This window comes from Corvus cornix, chromosome 12, assembly GCF_000738735.6.
Source record: "Corvus cornix cornix isolate S_Up_H32 chromosome 12, ASM73873v5, whole genome shotgun sequence".
NCBI lineage: Eukaryota > Metazoa > Chordata > Aves > Passeriformes > Corvidae > Corvus > Corvus cornix.
In genome coordinates, this window is record NC_046342.1 from 14,915,944 (window position 1) to 14,939,224 (window position 23,281).

General features: G+C 40.6%; 1 protein-coding gene across 7 annotated transcripts in view; it reads left to right on the forward strand.

Moving 5' to 3' along the window:
* Nucleotides 1-23,281, forward strand: part of SLC25A26 (solute carrier family 25 member 26) — an 84,857-nt gene that overhangs the window by 16,154 nt on the left and 45,422 nt on the right. For all 7 annotated transcript variants that reach the window (XM_019280326.3, XM_019280325.3, XM_010390198.4 and 4 more), the window contains exons 4-5: nt 1,560-1,664; nt 2,888-2,935. In XM_019280326.3, coding sequence (XP_019135871.1) covers nt 1,560-1,664; nt 2,888-2,935 — 153 coding nt within the window. The remainder of the gene's footprint in view (nt 1-1,559; nt 1,665-2,887; nt 2,936-23,281) is intronic.

Consider the following 23,281-nt stretch of genomic DNA (forward strand, 5'->3'; position numbering starts at 1 on the left):
GGAAGAAGCATCAAAGTTAATTTGAAATGAAATGCACCCCAAGTAGTCCGGGGGAAATGGAGACATTACTTTGTAGCCACCCTTCTCCTGCCAAAACTGCAGCACCCCAGATGTCAGGAAGCCATGCTGCGCTCTTTGTCTGGTCTTGATTGACCAGATTGTTTTCATCCCAGCCTTTTTACAGCTTTCCTCCTGCCTCCATATTTTTAAGGAATAAAAAGCTAATATAAGGACATGGAGTGTTATGAAGCATGAAGTTCTATAAATATTTATGCTGAACTATCAAAAAACTTGACAGTTCTTATTTTCTTGACAGATTGGGGTCACTTGTTATTTTTGACCCTGAGAATTGAAGAGCACATGGAGTTAGATCTGTTTGTAATGACTTTTCAATATTGTTGTCCAGTAAACTTGTAGGAATGTAACAGGATAACAGACTTTTTTCTCGGTGTCTTTGTGAAAATGGAACTTAAACCTTGTACTGTGTTAGCCATAAATGACCACTCAAGTTGCTGTCTCTGTGTAATCTCCAGTGAATTCCTGTACTTTCTTTGGCACACATGGATTTTCCAGTTAGCTGCTTGGTTTGCCACTTCAGATGGACAGCTTTCACCTGGGCTGGTCTGCATTTGAAGTACTCTGTGATCACCTTTATGTCTAGGAACTACAGTGTGTTCCTGAGCCCAGCACAGGATGATCTCAAGGCAGGCTAAAAATCTGGCAAAGGCCTGTGGTGTTCGCAGTGTTTTGCCACCAGTCCTGTCACTGCTTTAAGTATCCCCGGAGCCAGCTGAAGACAAACTCTACTTAGAAAGTTTTAAGTGCTGATGAATAGGTGTTTTCCAGAGAGATGAGAGGCTTGTTACTGTCATGCTTCAGGATCCTCATTCTATGAAATGATGTGCACACAAGCTTAGCCCCTACCTGAAGCCAAAGTGGCAGGTGAAGGTTTAAAATCCAAGCTTGGCTTTTTCAGCAAAGCTGGAGCTTTGTGGCAGCAGCCACATTATTACATCCAGCTGCAGAGCCTAGTAAATTTATCTGTAGGAAAGGATCAATCCAATGCTTTACCTTGAATGAAGTGTGGTGTGTATTTTAAGGTAAACCTTGGAATATGTTGTGTCTAAAGCTGACCAGAATGTCTCCCGCTATCGGTCACTAGAGGGCACAGAGGAATTACCAAAGAAAGAAGTTTGTTGTTCTTAGTGTCCTGAATCTCCACTTCAGATCTGTGAAAGTGGGGGGAAAAATTCCTGTGACTGCCAAAAGACAGGATGGCTTAAAATTTTGGTTTCATCAGTGATTTTCTCCACCCAAATCTACTTCTGTTTTCGAAGTTAAAAATTCCAAGGGTGCTTCCATGTTCCTGTTAGTATAATTTTGTGATCAGAAAGTACACGGCACTCAGAACAAACACATAAGCTGCTCATGAACAGCTTTTAAGTCCTATAATTAAAAACCTGATTTCCTCATTTGTCAGGTTTCTCTTCTTGGAAGAAGCGTTTGCTATATGAAGAGGAAGCCAGCAATTGCTCCCTGAACCTCTGGCTCTTTTGCAGGTTGCCTGTCTCATACGGGTTCCATCCGAGGTCATCAAGCAAAGGGCCCAGGTTTCCCCTTCCTCAAGCACTCTCCGGATTCTCTCCCACACCCTGTACCACGAGGTGAGTTCAGAGCAAAATTTCTAAAAATTTTCATCCTTCCCACTCAGTGCCGTACATGTCCTGAAGTATTCCTACAACTTTATTCCAATTCTGTGCTTTCCCAGCACTTTCCCATCTATTCTGCTATTGTTAAAAGTGATTGGCATATTATGATTGAGGAAACCAAACCCCCACCTCCCCCTGGGACATGCACTTATGTGCATGCTCCAAACAACTCTTTTTTTTCTCCTCTTTTTATATGGGGTACCTACATTTAAAGAGGAGGAAAAAAAAAAAAAAGAAAAAGATTTAGCTTCCAGGTTCCAAACCTCTGCTTGTATTTATGCAAACAGTCCTTGTCTGGGGCAGCAGGACATTGCGTCTCTGTGTGTAGTTTGCTGAATGGTTCCCAGTTTTGAAGCAGGCTTTGGAGGGGATGTTCAAAAGGCACCATTTCAGAGAGGCTCTGTAGGAGCCAGGAGGAACTCTGGAAATGAGTGCTCCTCCAGTATTTGTTGCTTTTGGAAAATAAGGGCCTTTGTCTTCTTTTCAGGAGTTATGCTGTTCCCTCCTGTAAAAACCTGTTCACGTCTGTTTTAGCAGAGTTTCACAGGGGGGATTTTCAAGCTGTGTTCCATAAGAGAAAGTGGCTCCTAAAAACAGTGTGGGGAAAAAACATTATACACGTTTTCTGAGTGTAAAACCCAGGGAAAGGAAGACATAAATATAACCTTTAAATGATCCACTTGATTTTTATTTGCTTTCAAATGAAAACTATTGTGATAACCCTGCACAGGAGGGTCACTAGAACTTCTTTCTGTGACTTGATCATTCTGCTTTAAAAGCTGATTCTGTCAAAACCATATGTTTTTCCCTTTCCATATAGTTGGCCAGAGAACCACAAGCCTTGCCAAACCCTTCAATTAAGTGCCCTATAATAATAAACAACATAATTTTATATACACATTAAATAAGTTTTAATTGTTTTGAGTATTATCAGCTGGTTAAAAATATAAAACATTTTTCTTGATAAAGGCTCTGAATCAAGGCTAAGGAGGTGAAAATAAAACCCTCTGGCTCTGTAAATAATGGAATACAGTATACAGTGTTATAATCAATACAGTCAATTTGAAGCCGAGGTGTGACACTTTAGGGCTGTAATGCTTGCGTCATAATCACCAATAAATTGTGGTCTTTGACAAACTCATTCCCTGTGGATGATGCTTTCTTTTGTTGGTTTACAGGGTATTCAAGGACTTTATCGGGGTTATAAAAGCACGGTATTAAGAGAGGTAAAACACTTGTCATTTTCTCTTTTATTTTTATTTCAGTTGATTCCTTTGCCTCACTTAGTGTTCTAACAAGAGATAAAAGTACAATTGAGATCAGTTGCTCTAACCTTAAGCTCTAAATCCCAGCATATTTCATTCTAGGTAAGTTACCAGCCTGTAATTTAAATAGAATACTGATAATGAGCACTAAGAAAACCTTTGATATATGCAAAAATTCATTTGTCATCCTGTCTCCCAGTTCTGTTAGTGCTAAATTGAAAAAGGATGGAAAGGTATATGTTAACATGAGAAAACCATAAAGTACAGTACTGGAAACTTTCTCAAGTCTTGTGATTGCATCATGTGAACTATATATGCCAACAATGGTGAACTGGTGGCATCAGGCCAAGTTTAGCACAGACAGATTTAGGCTTTCTTTAAATATATTCGTCAGCAGATGCTGAGGGATTATTTGTCATCTCTATATAGAGAGGATTGTACTTTCTCTTCTTTTTCTCTTTTTTTAATGTGTGAAAGAAATTCATTTAGTCCCCCAGTCTGTAGGTTTGATATGGCATTACTTAACTCTAAATCAGAAGTATTTCACTGTTAGAAAAAAAAAAAAAAATAGGGCTAAAAATATTTTGACCTGCTTGGAGAAAATTGTTCCTAAACTAAAATCTTTTCATAAATGTACTGTGAATTCCAGGATTAGTGTCATGGAAGTGGTTGATATGCTGTGTGGACTGAGGGCAGATTATAAAAGAAGTAGAAAAACCTACTCCCAGTCTAAAATTGTTTCAGTATCAGATCCCAGGAGGTCGTCTTCTGACAAAGCAGAAGTTGCATCATGTATGTGTACCTCAAATAGAGAGATCAGGCTTGGTTCCTAGGAAAACAAAATCACAGAAAGGTTTGGGTTGGAAGGGACCTTAAAACCTGTCTTGTTCCATCCCTGCCTTCCACTATCCCAGGTTGCTCCAAGTCCCATCCAACCCGGCCTTGAACAGTTCCAGGGATGGAGCAGCCCCAGCTTCTCTGGGCAACCTGTGCCAGGGCCTCAGTGCTCCTCACAGGGAGGAATTCTTTCCTGGCATGTAACTGGACACAGGCCCTGTTGTCCAGGAAGGGCTCTCTATGTGACATGTTTGATGCGGTGTGTGTGGGTTTGTCTTCTCCTTACATAACTCGAGTGAATAAAGTAGGTTTGGATCTTCCCCCTTTTGGTTTAAACACAGGCTCAGGTCTGTTGTCTGTGTTGCCATTGATAATAAAGCCAGTTGCAGAGGCCTTTTAATCTTCATTCAATAGCTTTGCTTTTAAAAGCCTTTCTTCATGCTGAAAACTGTTTTCAGGACAGTTACGTTGGCCAGCTCTTGTTACAAGTACAGAATAAAGATGGGTATTACCTAAAATAAGAAACACCAAACTTAGTGTTCCTTAAAGTGCTGACAAATGCTAATGCACTGCGGTCTATTTTAGCAGTTTTGAGTGTTTAAAAAATTAGTTATTTGTGCAGAGATGACACCTGCTTTTCTGAAATGTAACCCCCACCATAGCTTTGTCCTGTACTTATTTTCTGGCTCACTAAACGTGTTATTTACTCAGATTTCATTTGCAGACGGGCAAAAAGGGCCAGTGAATACGAATCATTTTGATTTCTCTGAGGGGTTCTGAATAAATGAATAAATTTAGATCCCATTGACTACAGATTTTGCATACTAACAGGTAGATAAAGCACATGGTTGCTACTGTGTGCTATTCTCCTTAAAATTTGTTTTGACATATGTCAGGGTGGTAATTAATTTGCAGACCATATTCATGGCAGAGTGTGTGACCCTGCTGAGATAACTTTGTTTACTCAAAATGGCAGCACTTTGTTGGAAATTTAATGGGGGTCCTCTCCATTATGTATATCATAAAAGATCCTTCAGAACTGATTTCAGTTGAAGTATTGCTTTTTGGGAGAATCTGTCCAATAGAATGAGAAATAAATGATTACCAAATGAAATGTGCTTTCTCTTCAAAATGAGATAAATCGTAAGTGATGTTTAAAAAGAAAAAAAATCTTTGAATTTAACACTGTTAAGACTGATGCATTTTTCTAACACCAAATTTTGTAAAGCAATGTCCAGTTGACTAACAACAGCTTTTTGCACCTTCAGCTGGAGCTGTTGTAAGCCTGACATTTAATCACGGTATTTTTCCTTCTCTTTGAGTACACTTCTTCCTTTAGGGGAAGTCTTTATTTTCAGATAAAAATCTATATTAATTCATTATTGGACACATCCAGGTAGCTCCATAGCATATATAGGCTGATACTTAATTCCAGCTGACTTTTATATTTACAAGGTTTGTTTACATGCTTTGATTCTCTACCTACACAAAACCCTTTGTTTAGTTATAGTGGAGAGGGAATTTTTGGGTAGAGGGTCTTCAATACATGATTTTTCATTAAAAAAAAAATTGGAAGACGTTGGGAATATTGATGCTTTTCAGATGATGATATTCTTGTGCTGGCAAAGTTTTTGAGCTAGAATTTAAGAAAAGTTAATTTTAGCTGTTGCATTGGGATAAAGTTTTGTGTATTATATCAAGCAGATTTCTGGGCAGAGATCTGCTTGGCAGCTGACTGAATTTTGGTGAAAATAAGTCTGTTTATAAATGGAGTGTGGTGTGGAAGCCTCATCTTCTTGCCTTAGCATAGCAGATCTCTTCAGGACAGCCTTACTCTGCTCCATGTAATTGGCTTTAGCTGCTGTGCTGGTGCAAGGTAGTTGTTTCATCCTTCATTTTTGATTCTCACTCTTACTTATCCCCTTTATCTTCTCAGAATGCTTTCTGAGCAGATGGATATTAGAAGAGAACGAAGGTGGCTAAATATGTAATGCTTTTGGAAATAACTTTGAGTGAACCTCCAGGCTTGAAAGTTTTGACTGTGACTCTTTTCACCTTTTTGGTGCCTCTTCTCTCACATCTCCATTACATTTTGGTCTTTACATCTTCCTTTGATGTAGTTACACTGAACTAATCCTAAAATGGAAAGGGAGGTGAGGTAGAGTGCATCATTCTGTTGGCAGTAGAAGCCTGAAAGAGACATCTGTGCTCCAAGAGGAAGGCTTTTGTAATAAAGCACAAAGTGGGAGTATGGTTATTAGGTTGCTCAATGAGACTTTGAATAAATGGCAGAAATCAGAGGCTGTGAAATGATGTGGAATTCCCATGATGTCATTTCCAAAGCAAATCCAAGTGAGAATTGCCCCTTCCTATGACTGTAGTGTACCAGTGTGCACCAGTGTGGAACTGGATCATGCTACTAAGATCAGTCAATGAACAGGTAAATTTATTCACATTTTCCACAGCAGAGACAAGTTAACTGGTAAAATTTCCACCCATTGCATAATAAGGCAGGAGCAAACTATAAATCCACTGTAAATCCTTTAGAATTCCTAAATGGGAATGGAGTTCTGCTGCTGAGATCTTATATAAGCAAATGGAGCCAGATTTTTAATTCCTGCGTAATTCATTTTATTAACTATGACCAAGTAGAACATCTGTTAAAATTCCATAATGTTCAGTTCATGGGAAAAAGAAAGAAACCCCTGAGTTCCCATTGGAGCTCTTCCATTTCCGTTAATGTTGCAGGACTCCAGATGTCTTAGAGGACGTTATTAGAAATGAGGGGACAGCACAAAAGAAAAGGAAGTGCTCTGTCCAGTTTCCCTGTGTACAATGAGTTACTTCACTGGCATATCTGTGTGCAGGTTGCAGCTTCACAGTAAATCTGGTGTCCCTTCTGTCCTGAATTACCATGGTTTGGAAGAAGTGAGCGAGTCCAAAGTGGGTGTTCTGTGTGCTTTTAATACAGTTTGTCACTTGTAAAAATATTACAGAAGGACTGGCCTCTAGCTTGGAAGTAGATTCAAAAGGAACTAAATTAATATTGAACTTTCTTAAAGACAAGGAGGATGGAGAATGACTGGCTCTCTGTAACTCACAGATGTCTTGGAAAGAGACTGAGTCACTTTCAAACGTCAGTCTGTGCAGGTAGCCCTGGCTGAGCTTGTCCTCTGAGTAGACTTTTCTGAGACAATTCAAACTCTGCTTGTGTTGGCTTCCATTCAGGTGGAGGTGGCAATGATGCTTTACTTGAGAATGTTGTTTCAGAACTCAGAGCTCTGAGTTTGAAAGGAAACCACTGACAAACCTGACCCCACTTGGGTACCACATGCTGCTGGCCTTGCTTTAGGTAAGATAGCTGAGTTGCCACTTTGGGGAGTTCCAGTTCTCTAAGTTAGTGCAGCTGTGGGTTGGTTTGGGGGGTCTGTGTTTGTGTTTTTCCCTTTAGTATATGCAAGGCAGAGCCCTGAATGGATAAAGGCAGCTGCTGCTGTCTTGGGAGGGAGAGAGTGATACAATAACTTTGGGAGGAGAAGGACAGCCAGTTCAAAGTGTGCTGTTGCATTAGTGAGTGGCAGCAGTGTGACAAACAGCAGCAAGTTCCAGAGAGCCAAGGAGAAACATCATCTCCTGAGGAGGAGGTACTGCTTGTTGTATGTGTTCCGCAGAACTGCTGTTCTTTTACGAGGTGTGTCCCAAAAGGGCTGGGGAGTACCTGCAGTGCAGCCTTTGCGGATGAGGAAGGAGCTAAAAGTGAAAAAAACAACAACAAAAAACGCTCTTCTTAAACAACTTACTGCCTGGGAGGGGGAAACTAAAGCAACTAGCAGCAAAATGGGCCTTAAAGGCACACCTGCTTGCATTTTCCTAATTTTAAAGGAATGAAATTTTTAAAAAATCAAATTGTTGGTGAACAAAGGATGTTGAGGGGGGTTTGTATGAAAATGTAAAACCCAGCTGAGATATGTTGACCCTATTGACTGAGGGTTGGAGGGGATTTCTGAGGGCTGAGCTCGATAGGGCACACTGCAAACAGGGAACCCAGTTTGTTTATCCATTTAAGGTAGTTTTGCATGCTTTTCTTTTGTTAGGACATCTTTATATAAATATCCTGTTCTCTGAGCTGTTAGAGGGGTTTTTTAAAGTTTATCTCTGTTGCTGTAGGACAGAAAGAATGCTATTAATACATTCTTTCACTTGCACAATTAAAACTTTGATCTTTTGTCATTCTCTGTGTATTACAGAGCAGATGTCGATAGAAATAGGCAAACAGGACACTATCTTAATACAATATTTGGAAAAATAAACATCCTCCTTAGTGAAATATGTGCACTATCTGTCTTTTGTTACCTTCTGAAAAACTGAGCTGGCTGTATGTTATTTTGTGACTCTAGATAGGTTAGGTTTAACCAGAAATTTGCCAGGCAGGAACTCTAACACTGGTTTTGACTCTTACTGAGCAGCCAGCATTTCTTTGGCTTGGGTGTTTCCATATAGAGCATCAGCAGTCTCATGAAAGGGATGGGGGCTGTAAAATGGATTAACGAGCATTGTGGAAAATTGTGCAGAGCTTATGTGACTTTATGATTAATGGAAGGAAGTTGAAGAGTAAGTCCCTGCTTCCCATTGTAACATCTCTTTGTCTTGGAAAGCCCATCACTGGAGTTGTATCAGCTCTTGTATCATTCCAGGTATCAATATTCAAGGGGTTTTCATCTTGAGGGGGCTGTGAGGGTTAAAGGTAATTCTTGAGGGGTAGGAGCAGGAGACAAGTCCGTGCTCTGGGCTAAGGCCTCAGGCACACCCTAGCTTGTGACCTGGAACACCAATAAATGGGTAAAATGAATAACTCTGCTGCTGTAGGTTGTGCTCATTACCTTCTCCCTGCAAATGCTGGAATAGTACTTGCAGATGAAAATGGAGATCTCACAAAGCAGTTGTAAATGACTTTTACAGACTACAAAATAACCCTGGTTTTCCTGATTTACCAGTTGTGGGAAGTAGGTTTTGTGACACGCCTGAATGGTGGACAGAATCCTAAAGCAAATTCCTTGAAGTTTGGGGTCAAGGAATGGGGTTTTTTTGGCTTTTTTTGGTCAGGCATGTTTACAACCAAGATGTTCTGGTTGAACACTCTCTTTCTCAGGCCAGGTGCAGTATCCATATAGATTGGCCAGAAGCAGAATTCAGCTATCCTTGGTGCCATGGATGTGCTGTTTACCAATGGGGCACACAGTTACTGCATCTCTCTGACATCAGTGGGTATATTCAGATGAAAAGAATTCCATATATGCGGAGTATTTCTGTATTTTGAAAGCTACAGCCTCGCATCTGGGGTCTTTGAACAGAAAAACCCTTGGAAAGCCATGTGCACTAAAAGGATGGTGTGTGATGTGATAATGCAAATTCTTTCCAGCTGAATGTGTGTGCAAGCAGAGTCTTGCAGGAAGCGTGTCCTGCTCCAGGCTTCCGACAAAGATACCATTTCCATACATTCTCAAAGCAGCTTACTAAAGTGTTTCTGCAAATGCAGCATTCGTGGTGTAGGAATGTGTTTTGTGGGTGGGAGGCAGCACTGTGGGCAAGAACAAGTTGGGAAGAAAAGAATACTGTGAAGAAAAAGTTCTCGTTTTCTTTGTGCCGTGATATTTTTGTTTCTTTTGTTGATTTGTTTTTGTTTTTTAAATAACCTAGGAACTCTATTTGCTTTACTGATTGCTTTGATTTTTACATTTTTCACAATGGTTTGAATTTTTGGCTGAGTGGTGGCTTTTAGTTTTAATTCCTTAGCTGCATTCCAACATGGGCAACTATATTTTGTCTGTCTAAATTCTTTCTGTAGGTCTCAGTTCCTGTTTTGCTAAGTTGTAGAGTAATCCTGCTGATGGCTGGAGGGTTGCTAGGCTGTATGTGGTGAAGGCCATGTTTCGTTGGTGCATGAAGCAACTTCTCTATAAGTGTGCTCAAGAGGGTAATTCTCTAATCCTAGGAAGATATATATGTATAGGGCATCTATTTATATAAAATATGTACAAATATACACGTGGATGCTTCTGTATGTAAAATATGGTATTGCTTTTAATAATTTCTTGTCAAGGGTCTTGGACTCTCTGAAGCAACTAGGCCTGTAAATGTGTGTGGTTGGTCTGGAACAGCAAGCAATTTAGCAATTTCCTGAAAGTACAGGACTGTTTTTCAAGGATGAAATTCTTGCCTGAAGTAGACCAAAACATGATTTTACAGTGGAAGACTTTCACTTGCAGGATCATACTGCTGTCAATATTAATAGCACTTACCTGTTTTTTATACTTAGGCTACTATTATCTGGTTTCTCTGCACCTGCTAAAACCAGAAGCACAGTTAAAAGAATCAGCAATCCAAGAACTGAATCTGTAACCCAAAGATTATGGTGAAAGTGTGAAAAAGAAACCAGATCTATGGCAGAGAGATTATGTAATTTATCAATTATGCTAATGATTGGAAGAATGGCTAGAAAGGCACTAGTGAGAGTGTGCCACAAGAACAGTTCTTCCAAGTGCTTAAGACACATCATGCTTCAATTATTTCGAAAGACTACCTGCTTATTATCTAGCAGGCAATAGGAATTGATCCCACTGTTTTGAGTGCAGGAGAAGTGCCCCTCAAAAGAGAAAATATTGAAAGCCATACCTCTCTTCAGGATATTTTAAGGGCCAGAATTGGCTGGTTTTAGCGGATGGAATAAATGCAACAGCTTTTAGCTTGGTCAAAGGGGAATCTCGGGAGTGCGGCAGGAATTCATCCTTGCAGTAAACATTTTGGGCAGGAAAAGCGAAATAGGCGGATTGGCGTCCCTCCGTCGCTGTGGCACTTCCCGCGCTCGGACAGCAGAGGGCAGCAGCGCAGCGAGCGCGGGGCGAGGCTGCGGATCCTGGAGCTGGCGCTTTAACCCCGACCCCTGGCAAAGGGAACTCCGCATTGCAGGTGGTGTTGAGTTCATTCTGGGAACCAGCCCTGTTGAATTTCCGAGGACTAACTTGTGTGAGGAGATAGAGGGAGGTTTAGCTTTTATGGGTTCCTATTTTTTAGCTTTGACGAGGTTTTCATTTGATATGAATGGATTGTATAAGGTCTGTAGCATTCCCCGTGTGTTCTTGCCCCGTGGAGTAATGCTCATGTGCCATGAAGAAGAGGAAGGAGGATGTCTGATCCCAACACCTGTGCTGAGACTTCACGGGCTGTGTAATCAGCTATTTCAAATTTTACTTCACCATCAGTTTCTGTTAGTATTCTGCATTTCTTTAGCTCATGTGTTTCTAAGAAAAATACAATTAAATGTATATTTTTTGGGATTATGTGGTGTGCACCCTAATTTGAAAATCTCATGTCACTTCTTAGTGACAATGTAGTTGGAAAGGCATATGGGAGGTGGAGCAGGGTGGTAACATGATTTTCAGAATTTTTATAGAAACTTGGGCAAAGCAGGCCTGGTGTGTGTACTGCAGATGGAAATAGTGCTATTAAACCAGGCTCTTATCTCACTTTTATTTTTTCTGTTAATTTTATAGAAGCCAATAAAGAGTAAGTGCTGCACATTTTCTTTTTATGTTGGTTGAATATGTGAAAATTGTGTTCTTGCTTTTCAAAGCCAGCAGGTCTAGAGTTTGGTGTGAATGTTTTGGCATCACTCTGCAATGCTTGGGTCCCTCTGCCAGATCTGGCTATCCCAGGCTTGAATCTTTTCCAGTTAAAGGCTGCTGGTGATGCACAATATGTGACATGGATAGATTTCTGTCCTGAGGAGACTGAGGCATCTCAATGCTCTTTCAGATAGAGCAAAGCCTCAAAAAGAGAGAGAATCATAAGCCAGGATACTAGCCCTACTTTCCCATGGGAGAACAGCCAGTACATTGTATTCTGTGTTTGCATTTGGCATTGTACAGTCTCTTAATGTAAAAGAGAGGGACAAATAAAGAAGGTTCCATGACTATCAGAATAAATAATATGCTGGTACTTCAGTGGGAGGTTATTTGCTCCCTTTTTGCTTTTGCTGATATGAAATCCTGAAGTGCAATAAAACATTTTAGGAGGCTCATAAAATGCAAGACCATAAGGTACTTAACTGAATCTTATCTTGCTGACTTTAATGTACTGAATGCCAGCTAAAGCAAAATTTAGCCCATTATTAATTTTACCAGTGGCTACATCCCTTACAACTTTTGGGTGGATGTTTCTTACCCCTTTTTCTCCAACCTTCCCAGCATTTTGCCTCATGGGCTGTGCAGCTGTGCTGCTGATATCTTTTCTATTTCTGGAAATGACCCATGCAGTTAGGTCAGTTTGTTTTAGCCTCACTTCTTGTTGCTGAAGTAGAATAGCACATTTCCCCTAACTGCATGAAAGCCAAGGTAGACAATCTTGATAAATATGATTAATGGGCCTCTCTACTTTGCTCTGCAGCTGAAGGCTTCCTGTGATTCTGTGTCAGCTGGGCAACAGCTCCCCAAACCAACCTTTACATAGAAAGTATGTCTCACGTTCAATTATGTTGTTAAAGGTATTTTTATTCCCAGGTTTTGCTGTAGGAAAGTCTTTGCAATTGAAATACAGTAATAAGAGTCTGAAGACATATTATTGGCAGGAAAAGCAGTTCATAAATATTGGTGAGTTTGGATTTCTTAACTCAGTCCTGTTACCTAGAGGTTTGTTTATTATGTTTCCCAAGACGGAATTTAAATCTGGGGCTAGTGAGGTGTTGAATTCCTTGTCCTGATCAGCAGGACAGGAACTATTATAGGAGATAGTGACAAGTGGTGGCAGCTTTGAGTCGATTATAAGTTGTCAGTACTTGGGATGTATTTGTAAGTTACTGTTACGTTTATCTCCCATAATGTGACTTACACGTGGTATTCCTAGAATTCGACAGAAGATACTTTCTGAAGTATTGTCAGAAGGAAAACCAAATCAGTATCATATTATCTTGGTGAAAAATGTTATCTAGAGACTCCAGCAGTTACTCAATTGCTCCTTCACAAATGGAATTAAAGAATATGGTGGGGGAAATACCCATAAAATAAAATGTGTGATTGGTATTAAGGAGCACTGAGCTTGCACCTCTCTGTTAATCAGCAAGCACTCAAATTTGTGAGGATATTCTGCAAGCTGTCCTTAAAATTCAGAGCCCCCTGCATGTGGGAATTGCTGGCTGCGACACAGGCTGGATCCATCCAGCTTTCCTGGTGACTGTTCTGCCATTGTAATTGCAGCACAGCAGCACTCTCAATAATTGAGTACAAGCCTTAATAGCAAATAATCCTCTTCAAGTTGTTCCCCTTCCACTGCAATCAGAGGAGAGCTTTGTTAAGGCATTAAGTAACAAATTAGCTACTAAATACTGGTAATAACCTATTTCCCAAAGATTGCTTTTTAATTATAGCCTAAGCTGTGTGATTCCTGAAATCACTTCTCTGGCAAACCAGTGTTTGTGATAATTTCCAACCACAGTAAGTAACTGGCAAAAAAAAGTAGTTTTTAAGTCTCTACTGCTATCTGAACAGATTTTGCTTCTATATTCCTGCCTGCAGAAATACTTTATCAGTGTTTCTTTTCACTGCTGTTAGTATTTCAATTTAACTGTATTAGGCTGCTGTGAAATTATTGTTTTAGTTTTACTTCCACGTACAATATGTGGCTTCATTAGATTTTTAGATAGTGTAGATATTTTTTTCACTTAACCATTACAAGAAACTTTTCCTGTGAGGGAGGAGGAATTAACCACTTTATTTTTTTATGTATTAGTTAATGCAAACTATTTATTTTGCTAATCCGTGTTGCAATAACTAATTAGAAAAGTAAATTAGGTTTAGGCTTTGGTAAGAAGGGATTTTTTTTTGGTATATTGATTGTTTTCTTCCCCAGATTTCAATAAAGGCTGCATGTCTTCTAATATATCATTCCATTTCCCTTCAAACCCGACTTTTTTATAAGGGAGCACAGCCATCAAAATTGGCAAGCATTAAGCTTGATAATTAGTTCAATATAGTGACCAATTCTGTGAATTACAAGTTCAAAGCAACACATGGACATGGATGAAATCAGATTTTGGCATTTCTCACTTAGATTGTTTCAGGACCCTGCTGGAGCTTCTTTGATCTGTAAATAACAACTGTGGTTCAGTGTCTTACTTAAAATACATCAAACGCATTCATGGCTTTTGCTTTTACATGTAGATCTGACTTCTAGTTACAGTTTTGGATCAGACTAATAAAACTGTTTATGTTTTGAGATTTCCTAGAGAAAGCTACCAAAGATAGCTCTACTCATTCTTTATATTTTAAGAAAAGCAGCAAAGACTTCTCTGGTGTGGTGTGCACCCCAGACTACATCAACAGATGCTTTGTGAAGTCAAAAGTGACCATTTCCTGTCGTGCAGATCCTCTAACAACCTGTTGGCAATGGGTGTCTTCTTCTTCTCTTTCAGCTAAAACAAGTGAGCCAAGGGTTTATTTTCGCTGTGCTATGTGGTAATCTCATTTCCCTGCTGTATCTTGCACAGACCAGTGTTTTTGCTAGTTCTGAACTTTTTTGGGGGTTTGAACGGTGCTGTGCAGACAAGTAGCTGGAGATGACCAGTCAGGCTCTATTTGCTACTCCTTAGAGATACACACAGGTGCTGACCTAGTTCAGTAAGAGTAACTGCACTACCTCAGGCTTATCAGTTGGTTATAAAAGAGCTGTATGATTTCTTGGTAGCAAAGGAATGTGGGGAATTATGACTTCCCAGCGTTTTACCATCACCTTTCCAGCTGAGTAACTCCATTCCTCTAATCTGACTCCCAGTGTTTGGCTTAGAAAAGTTCAGCATCCAGGGGTGGTGCAATGGGGTTTTTCTGCTCCAGAGTTCTGTAATTGCCTGAGTTCCACGCAAACAGAGTAATGTGAGCTTTGGGGTCTACTGAGGTAGAAAGTTCTTCTCCTATACAACCCATAATATACAACTCAGTGAAAATTCACTGCAACCCTCCAGCCCCCCCAAAAATCATAAGCCTGAAACTTAGCTGAAAGACAAGCTTCTTGTCTAAGCATCCCTGTCCCTTCTCTGGTTATACTCCCTTGATACCTCACACGTGGAGCTTTTATTTCTGTGGGTGGCAGGAGACAAAACCCAAGCAGGCAGGTCAGATTTTGCCTGATGGCATTAGCCCCGTGTTCTGTCCAGTATCTTGTCTCTCCTTGGGACCAGCTGTGGAATCCTCAGGAAAGGCAGGAGGTAGGAAAGGTGCCCTGCTGTGTCTCAGGCTCACAGCTGGCAGCTGTTACAAGACAAGCATTCAACCTCCCTTCAGTGAGTCCTTGTTCTTACCAGCACCCCTGACAAAAATGACTGTAGAAATAAGGACTACAAATCCTAAACTTTCACATTAACCCTTTTAAATGGATGCAGCTGGCTTAGAGTCTTCTTACACCAATGATTGATATTTTGCGGGGGAGGCAGCTTATATTTATTATATGGGAAAACAAATTCTCCTTCCTAGTTATTCCCCATCTATCTTTCCCTTCAAGACTCTGCTCCAAAACATGCTTATTTCTCTATCCTACCTTGCAAAACATCATCTTACACAGATAAACTTTGAGTCTCTGAGGGCCAAATCATGCTCCCATCACTGTTCTCCTGCTGACTTCCCTCTCAGCAGAGTTGTGGGCTGACAAGTTGGGTCAAAACTCAAGCCCTGTGTGGCAGAGGCTTCTGCAGGGTGGCTGCATGATGGTCTCTTACCTTTGTTGCAAAATCTTTTGAAAATTGCAGCTCATTGTCCAGAAATCATAACCAGAAGAACATCTAACACAGTTGTGGGTAGACAAGATGTTTCAGAAAGAAATTCTCACCATGAAAATTCTTGGCAGCTTTGGCACAGCTTCATCCCACACCTGTCATGCTTGGCAGAGGTTTTCACTTCTGTATCAGGGCAGGTAAAAAAGCTGTACACATCCAAAACACCCTGAGTTATATAGGTATAGTGTGACATTCCCCAGTGTATTTACCTTTTTAGTACTCTGAAAAATATGCCCATTTTCTGAGTGCTTACACTCCATCCTAAAGTAATGAGTAGGAATTCCATTTTGGATTCACAGCTCTGTCACCAATGCTCTCTTATTGTTTTTTCACTTTTCTTGTAAGTCTAGATATGTGTTTAATTTGTTAATTTTGAATTTTGGATGGTTGAGAGATGCTTACTCTGAATATTTAATGGTACTAACTGTTATTTTGAGAGCATGTAGTGCCAGAAGGAATGCAATTAGAAACTAAGCCCAGGAATTTCTGTGGCAGGTCAGGCACTTCTGGCCTCAGCTGTCATTGACTGGAAGAAGAATAAAGCTCACAGTGCCTCTGCAGATTACTGAACCATCCCCTTCCTTGGTGTTATGATACAGGTCATACAGTCTGTTGAGAGACAATATGAATGTGCCTGGTGGATAAATGTTCTCTGGGTAAACTGGGATGTTACTGGTTCTTCTCACCTTTTATGATGCACATGTCTCAGACCGATGTGAATATGTGAAGTATGAGCTGCTTTGAAAAAACAGAAATGTGCATACATCTAACAACCATGGAAAAAATGTCTGAGGCATGAACTGGATGCTGTGGTGCAAACACCAGCCAGCAAAAGAGCCCTGATGTGTTTGTTTTCATTCCTGTACTTTTGAGAGCCTGTTTCATGATTGTTGATGCTTGATGCAGAATTTTAGGAGGGTGTTTGAAGAAGGCAGTGTAGTTGTGTGGCTTAAGAGGATGGTGAACCACCATGGCCTCCATGACTGAGGGCAAACTCACCTTCCCTAGGTAGTCCAGATTCCTGTGAAAGAAAATAAATGACGGAAAACAACAATTTGAGATGAATTTTGAAGACATAGTTAAATCTAAATTCTTCAGATTGGCAAACCATGGGGAGAGAATTCTGCCCAAGTTCCCACTGGGCTGTGCCTCGTTCAGAGGGGTGAAAGGCAAGATGCAAAAAATCTTTAGTTCTTTGTTTTACTCTAATATTGGAGTCAATGTGTTGCACAGATCCGTGGGTCAGGTGAACATAAATTGTGCAGTTGGAATTTATCCGGGTATTAAGTTAACCTCTGACTCACCCCACAGTGGTACAGCATTACAAATGTAGTCTTCAAGGAAGGATGAACAAATTTCCTAAGCCACTGGGCACAAACAAAACCTTCAAAACCAGCCAAGAATACCTCCTTGTTCCACTGTTCGTCACCCCTCATGCCCTGGGATGTATTTATTGTGGCTAACACTAGGAAAATGCAATCTGTCTGTTTGTGCTCCAAGTGACTCAAGGTACCTCTCCTTGCTTTGTCCAGCTCATATTTAGTTCTGTGTTCTTTAAAAGATTTCCAGACCACCAAGTGTGATGAATCTTAGCTCAGCATATGAATCTCAGTGGTTTGACAAATTAACCTCTTTTGTTAATGTACTTCAGCAGAAGGGAGCATAAAGAAGGGAATGCAAAAGCATGGTTTTCTTGACAGTCTCAGCTGTTTAGGAATTAACTAATTCAGGCCACAGGAATCTTGTTTATTACTGAGGCACCTGAAAAGAATGTCCTCTCACCTGTGATTTTATTTTACCTTCATGCTCTCCCAAACCCCACCAGATACACAGAGCTCCCACTAACAGTGGGAGCTTAGAACTTCCAGAAACAAATAAAGCTCAGGTATATGAGTTGGAAATGGATCTTGTCTTTGTAAGGGAACTACAACTACTCTTATTTCTTTTCCTAAGAAAAGAATTTCCTTTTTCTGGATTTCCCCCCTGTTTTGAATTTAGAAAGGGAGCAGAGCTGAGTAGTAGTGGTAGGAAGAAGCCAACTCAAGGGTCCAGTACGAACTTTGTTCTAAGAAGCTAACTGGAAAATCCTTCATGGGTTATGGGGCAGACACTAAACATGGGACTTCATGCTGAGGTTCATGTTTGACCTCTTAGTCCCCTTGGAAGTGATGATCTTGGAAGAAGATGGCCTAGAATGACTTGAAGTATTTATTTTCCAAAGGTCCATGAATTGCCAAAGTTTACTGTAACAAAATACTGTGTATTTAAAGAGAATTCCTTCTTTTTGAGGAGGAATGTGACCTTGATTAAATTATTTCTATTTTAAATCAACTTTAAGGTCCCTGGAACCTCTGAAGTTCTCAGCAGCTGTTCCTCAGATGTCTCCTGGTCTGTTGGCCTCACAGATTTCCCTATCTCCTTGGGAGGACTAAGGACTCTGAACATCCTAAACATCCAGAGAGAACATTTTGTGGCCAAGAAAGACTCAGTGGTGCCCTGAGCTCAGGAAAGCACTCTGTAAATGGTCTCCAGAGCTTCCCCACAGAGGCTGTGTGTTAGAGAACCCTGCTAAAGAGCACTTCAGCCTTAATAGTTGTACACTGATTCCCAAACACTGGATCTTCTTTCTGCTGCCAATCTTTCTTTTGTGCTTTATGTTTCCTTTGAGAGCAGAATGCAGGCAGAATCTCTTCAGCTCTTGCTTTGCTCTTTAATCCAGCACCACAAACCAGAAATCCTCAGGGTTTAAGCAGCTTCACCATTTATTTACACAGGTCTGCAGCAGCTTTTTGTTTTCTTTGTTGTTTCATCTGTGGTTTCCCCCCCCTGCTGTGCTTTGGATGGTTCTGTGTTTGTAGGAAATTCTGGAATTCTGTTCAGCTGCCTGCACGCAGCCTCCCTGTGCATTCACCTCATCACCTCTGCACATGGTGCAGGACAGGACCAGCATCCTGCTCCCAAAGCCATGCTACCTTTTCTTTACTGAAGTAGTTCTGCAAACAGCACAGCCACAGTTTCCTACAGACCTGTACCCACAGCACCTCTGCTTCCCTATTGTGCTGACTCAGGCTCTGCTTTTGTGGCCCCAAAACTGCCTCCTCCAGCCCTGAGCTGTTGGTTGAGCAGATGGTAACAGATGCTGGGCACTTCCCCAGGTGCTGGTTGCCAGCCCACTGGTTGCCTGGCCAGCAACACCAACAGCTGTTGACTCTTTCTGCAGTCTTTCCTGCAAAGTGGGGTTGCCAGATTGAGACTCTTGGCTCAACCAAGATGCTTACAGATGTGTTTGAGATTTTTATTTGATGTTCACATAAGTTTTAGGAGCTCTGTGTTTGCTGCTGTCTTATTTGCCTAAAATCAGATGATGAGTTCAAAAGCTAAGGAGGGGGGGAAAAGAAGGCAATTTGTGCACCACTTCAATAGCAAAGCAGTCTGAAAATGGAGCTGTGTACAGTCAGAGACGTGATGTCAATAAATATCCTATTGAATGGCTCATGTTCCATTACTTACCAGTACAGTAGTGAAATAATTAATTTTTGGAGAGAGATTATTAGCATATGGTATAGATGGAAACCTTAGTACTGATGAAGTATCATTATCCAAACGAAAAGTTTATTATCCAGACATTGTGTAGTTGCAGCTGATGGAAGGCAAAACCCAACAAGGCCAGTGAAATTTGGATCAGGACCATGTAATAGTCTTACTAATAGGCAAAGGCATTGGGTTTTACCATATTAACAAAATACTGCCATTTATTGTGTGTCAGGTACCCATTGAAAATACATGGGCTGCAGTCCAAATACCTGTGGAGATTAACAAGTTGAAGTTTAGTTCAGGGCACTCCTGAAACCACTAAGGTATGAAAAATGATGAATACTTGTTTGTACAAAGTGTCCTCAGACTTCATCAGGGCAGATGTCCTTTCAGGAGTTGTTACAGGTAGTCTGTGAGTAACCAAACCATGATGCACATCTGAGACACCACTTTCCTTCTCCTGCTAAATATGAGACTTTAATTGAAGATTTAGTTATGGAATTTTGTCTGTATGAGCAGAATTCCGTAGTTTATTATAGTGAAATGCCTGAAATAGCAAAAAAAAAAAAAAAAAAAAGCCTATAAAGGAGGATCAGGGAGTTTAAAACCAAGATATTAGAATTGCATGGTGTTGCGTGTGCATTGGGTTGTGGCCTTTACCCACTGAGAATCAGACTTGCAAATGATGTGTGCTTGCAGATGTGGAGCTTTTCCTTTTTTGGTTTATTTACAATTAATTGTATCCATACCAGATAACTGTCACAGGTACTTGAATGGGCTTAGAAATCTTTTTTTGAAGAGATATCTGGTACTTTGCTGCTTTTAAGCTTTAGCACAGTCAGTTGGGTTTTATGTAAATCTGTCAATGTCATTTCCACCACTGGTGATCTTATTTCTGACTGCAAGCACTACTATTTAATTCTGTCAAAGGTGTTTCTGTAATTAAATTTATAGTGCAGCTTAATAACAGTTCAGAGAGCATAAAACTTCCAATGTGTTTTAGTTCTATTTGAAAATGGATACCCAGGCTACATTTTTGATCAGAAACAGTAAAATTGGATAGCGTTTTGTGACCCTAAAGCTTTTCTGTTCAATCACACCTTGACATTCCATGTCACTGGGTTGGAAAAGATTTTTGTACAAGAGGGTTTTGAAGTGTTTTAATACATTGAGAAAAAAATCCCAATGAAACAGAACTGTTGGCATTTCTGTGTATCAAGAGCTGTTCTGCTCTCCAAGCTCCTGTTAACTTAAATGTGAAGTGCTTGACTGAGATGTTTGCAGGGTCAGGCTGCTTCCAGGCATGGAGATGGAAGATATCCTGGTCTCCTTACTTGATGCAGCATCTTGAATTATCAAGAAGTTACTAGTACCTTGTCTCTCTCCTTCTTGTATTTTTCCACGAGAATAACCAGGAGGTAAAAGAAATGTTGCATAGCAAAGAAAAGATTAAATAGTCCTTTGACAGTAAAGAAATTACAGCATTAGAAAATCCTATTGACCAAAAGTATTTTTCAGGTTTTAGGAACTAAAGTATCATGAATATGGACATAGTACAAATGCCCAGATGCCACAACTTGAATAAATTTTTTAATCAAGGATACAGGTGTATTTTTGGATGAAAGAATGCAGCACTGAGCGCTGCTTCCTTTTTAGCCTGAGCTTTACCCCAATATATCCTTTAATGCCTGTGTTCTGACTAACAGAAAACCTTTGATTACCAGTGCCTATAAAGAGCAGATGGTATCTTCTGACTGTGTTTTAATATGAGTATGGATTGAGACTGTGCATATTTTAAATCAACTGTGTCTGTAAACTCCATTCAATGTTACCTGTGCTTTGAAGAACTTCAGATATTTAATATGTCTACAGACATCCCATAAATTCTTATTCACACCACCTGCTTCCATGTGCAAAGTTCCTGCTGTTACAAGTAGAGCTTTGATGAATATTTTGATTGCACTATAAAGTTCTTTCCTTCAAAGATATGGATTTTCCTCATGGAAAAAGCTTTGTTTCTGTTCAGAAACACAAGGAGAAAAGGACTATCTTATGTCTGCAGCTCTCTGTTGTTGCAAGGGGGGTGGGAATGAATAGTTATTCCTAGAGCTGTAAAGAGCAGAAGATAAAGGATCCTATTACCCCAAAAGATTGGTCAAAAAACCAAATTTAGTCTGTGCTTTAGATTTTTGGTACTAAAGCCATCTCTTCCCATAGTTCTGACATGATTGCAATATTACTCTGTGTTTGTGACGTGCTTGTTAATCTTGTGACCTTCCCTCCCTGCTCTCCTCCACCTTTCCAACCATCCATCGGAAGTATCAGAAGTCCCAGTTACAGGAACCTGGCTGGACTTTCTTTGTTTTCCCTCTCCAGGAATCATCTATTTAGAATGAGATAGACTTTTACATATGCAGCTGTGTGAAACTCCAGCACCCTTTCCTGAAATGGGATGCTTTAGTGCCTCATTAATACCAGCTAGAAATCCTGCTTTACAGCATTACATCAACAGGAGCAAGGTGGAAACACAAGTGGAAACACTGGGCTGGGGGCTGAGGTTCTCAGTAGTGCTTTTAAGTGTTGTTCCCGTCTTTGTAAAGCTGCAGGGTTCTTGGGAGAACTGTGTGCCCCATATCTGGACAGGAGGTTTATAGAGCTTTAATCAGTTATCTCCTCCCCTCCCCTCCCCTCCCCTCCCCTCCTCTCTCCAGTAGAGAGCTGTTTGATCAGAGTTGACTTTGTGAGGTCTCCCCTAGAACTTCCTGGTTCTTGGATGACACTTGGAAGATGTCATCATTTAATGGTTTAATTTTATCCTGGAGCATTTGGGTTCCATGGAAATCTCTGGTATGTGTGTACATACACCCCTGTAAGAGGAAAGCTGAGATCTTGCAGCTATTAAAGATTGTTTGTGTTACAGTGTTAGGATCTGACCTTTCACCATCCTGATAGAGGGCTCTACAAGAAACCTGGATCACGTACATGCTGTTTTAGGCTTCAAAACCAAACTGGGAATTTGCAGATGTAATATGAATGTTCCCTGTGTTGCTGGAGAATAAGATCCACAGGTGAGATGTATTCTTAAAGAAAATGCTTATCCAGGTTTTTTCCTTCAGGGAATTTATGCTTCTGAATGCAGCAGTAATTGTGAATGGAAAAGGGTTGTGTTCTCAGGTGGACCTCACGTGTGTTCCCACTGCGCATCTGAGCTGGCACATTATGTTTGGGTCCTTCAGCCACTGCTGTAGTATGAATAATCCACAGAAAACTGATCAAAAGCGAAGCCTAACTGTTTTACTGACTGTCCTCTTGGCAAAAGGTTATCTTTGAGCTGATGACCTTCTAGTCCAATGGACAAGATGAAGGGCTACCATTTTTCCCAGATGTCAGATGCAGAGAGATTGAGTGCTTCGCCTGAGGTTATGCTCTGAACTTCCTATGCAGTTGGGGAATTCTCCTCATTGCCAGAGCAGTTTCAGAAATGAAAGACCATCCTGCTGCCTCACTTAAGGGTTTTTGTTGTGGACTAACAGTTGAGCACACACGTGGCATTTTGCAGCACACTGAGGGTGAAACTGTCACACTGGCTGACTCTGCTAATGATCTACTCTGAAATTCAATGTACGTGTGTGGGGACTTCTCTCCTGTTCACTTTTGAGCCCCAGATAACAAAGTCCTGTAGCTCAAGCTCCTGCACCACAGCTAGCCTCAGGCTCCACAGGCTTGCACAGACTCTTAGGGCTGTACTTGTTTCCCACAATTTTCTGCGTGTTTGTCTTTAAACGAACCATGAAATGATTCAGTGCCCGCATGTGGTTTTAATAACAAGCGTATGTGGGCAAATGAGAAAATACAGAATGTTTGACTGGAAGTTTCCAGCACACACTATGGGTTAAAATCGAAGTAAGTTTGTAGTGCAGTGTTGTCAGAGTTGGTTAATTACTTTGTGTTAGGTGACATTTTAGATGATACTTTTCTCTCTAACCTTGTAACAACTGCTGAGTGGTGGAAGACTAAGCTTAATTAGGGGCAGATTAGGAGCAATAATCTCCAGCTTGATCTTCACTGGGATCTCATTGTTTTTCTGGGAAGTTTGTGTCATGTTGTTGGTTTTTCGGCTT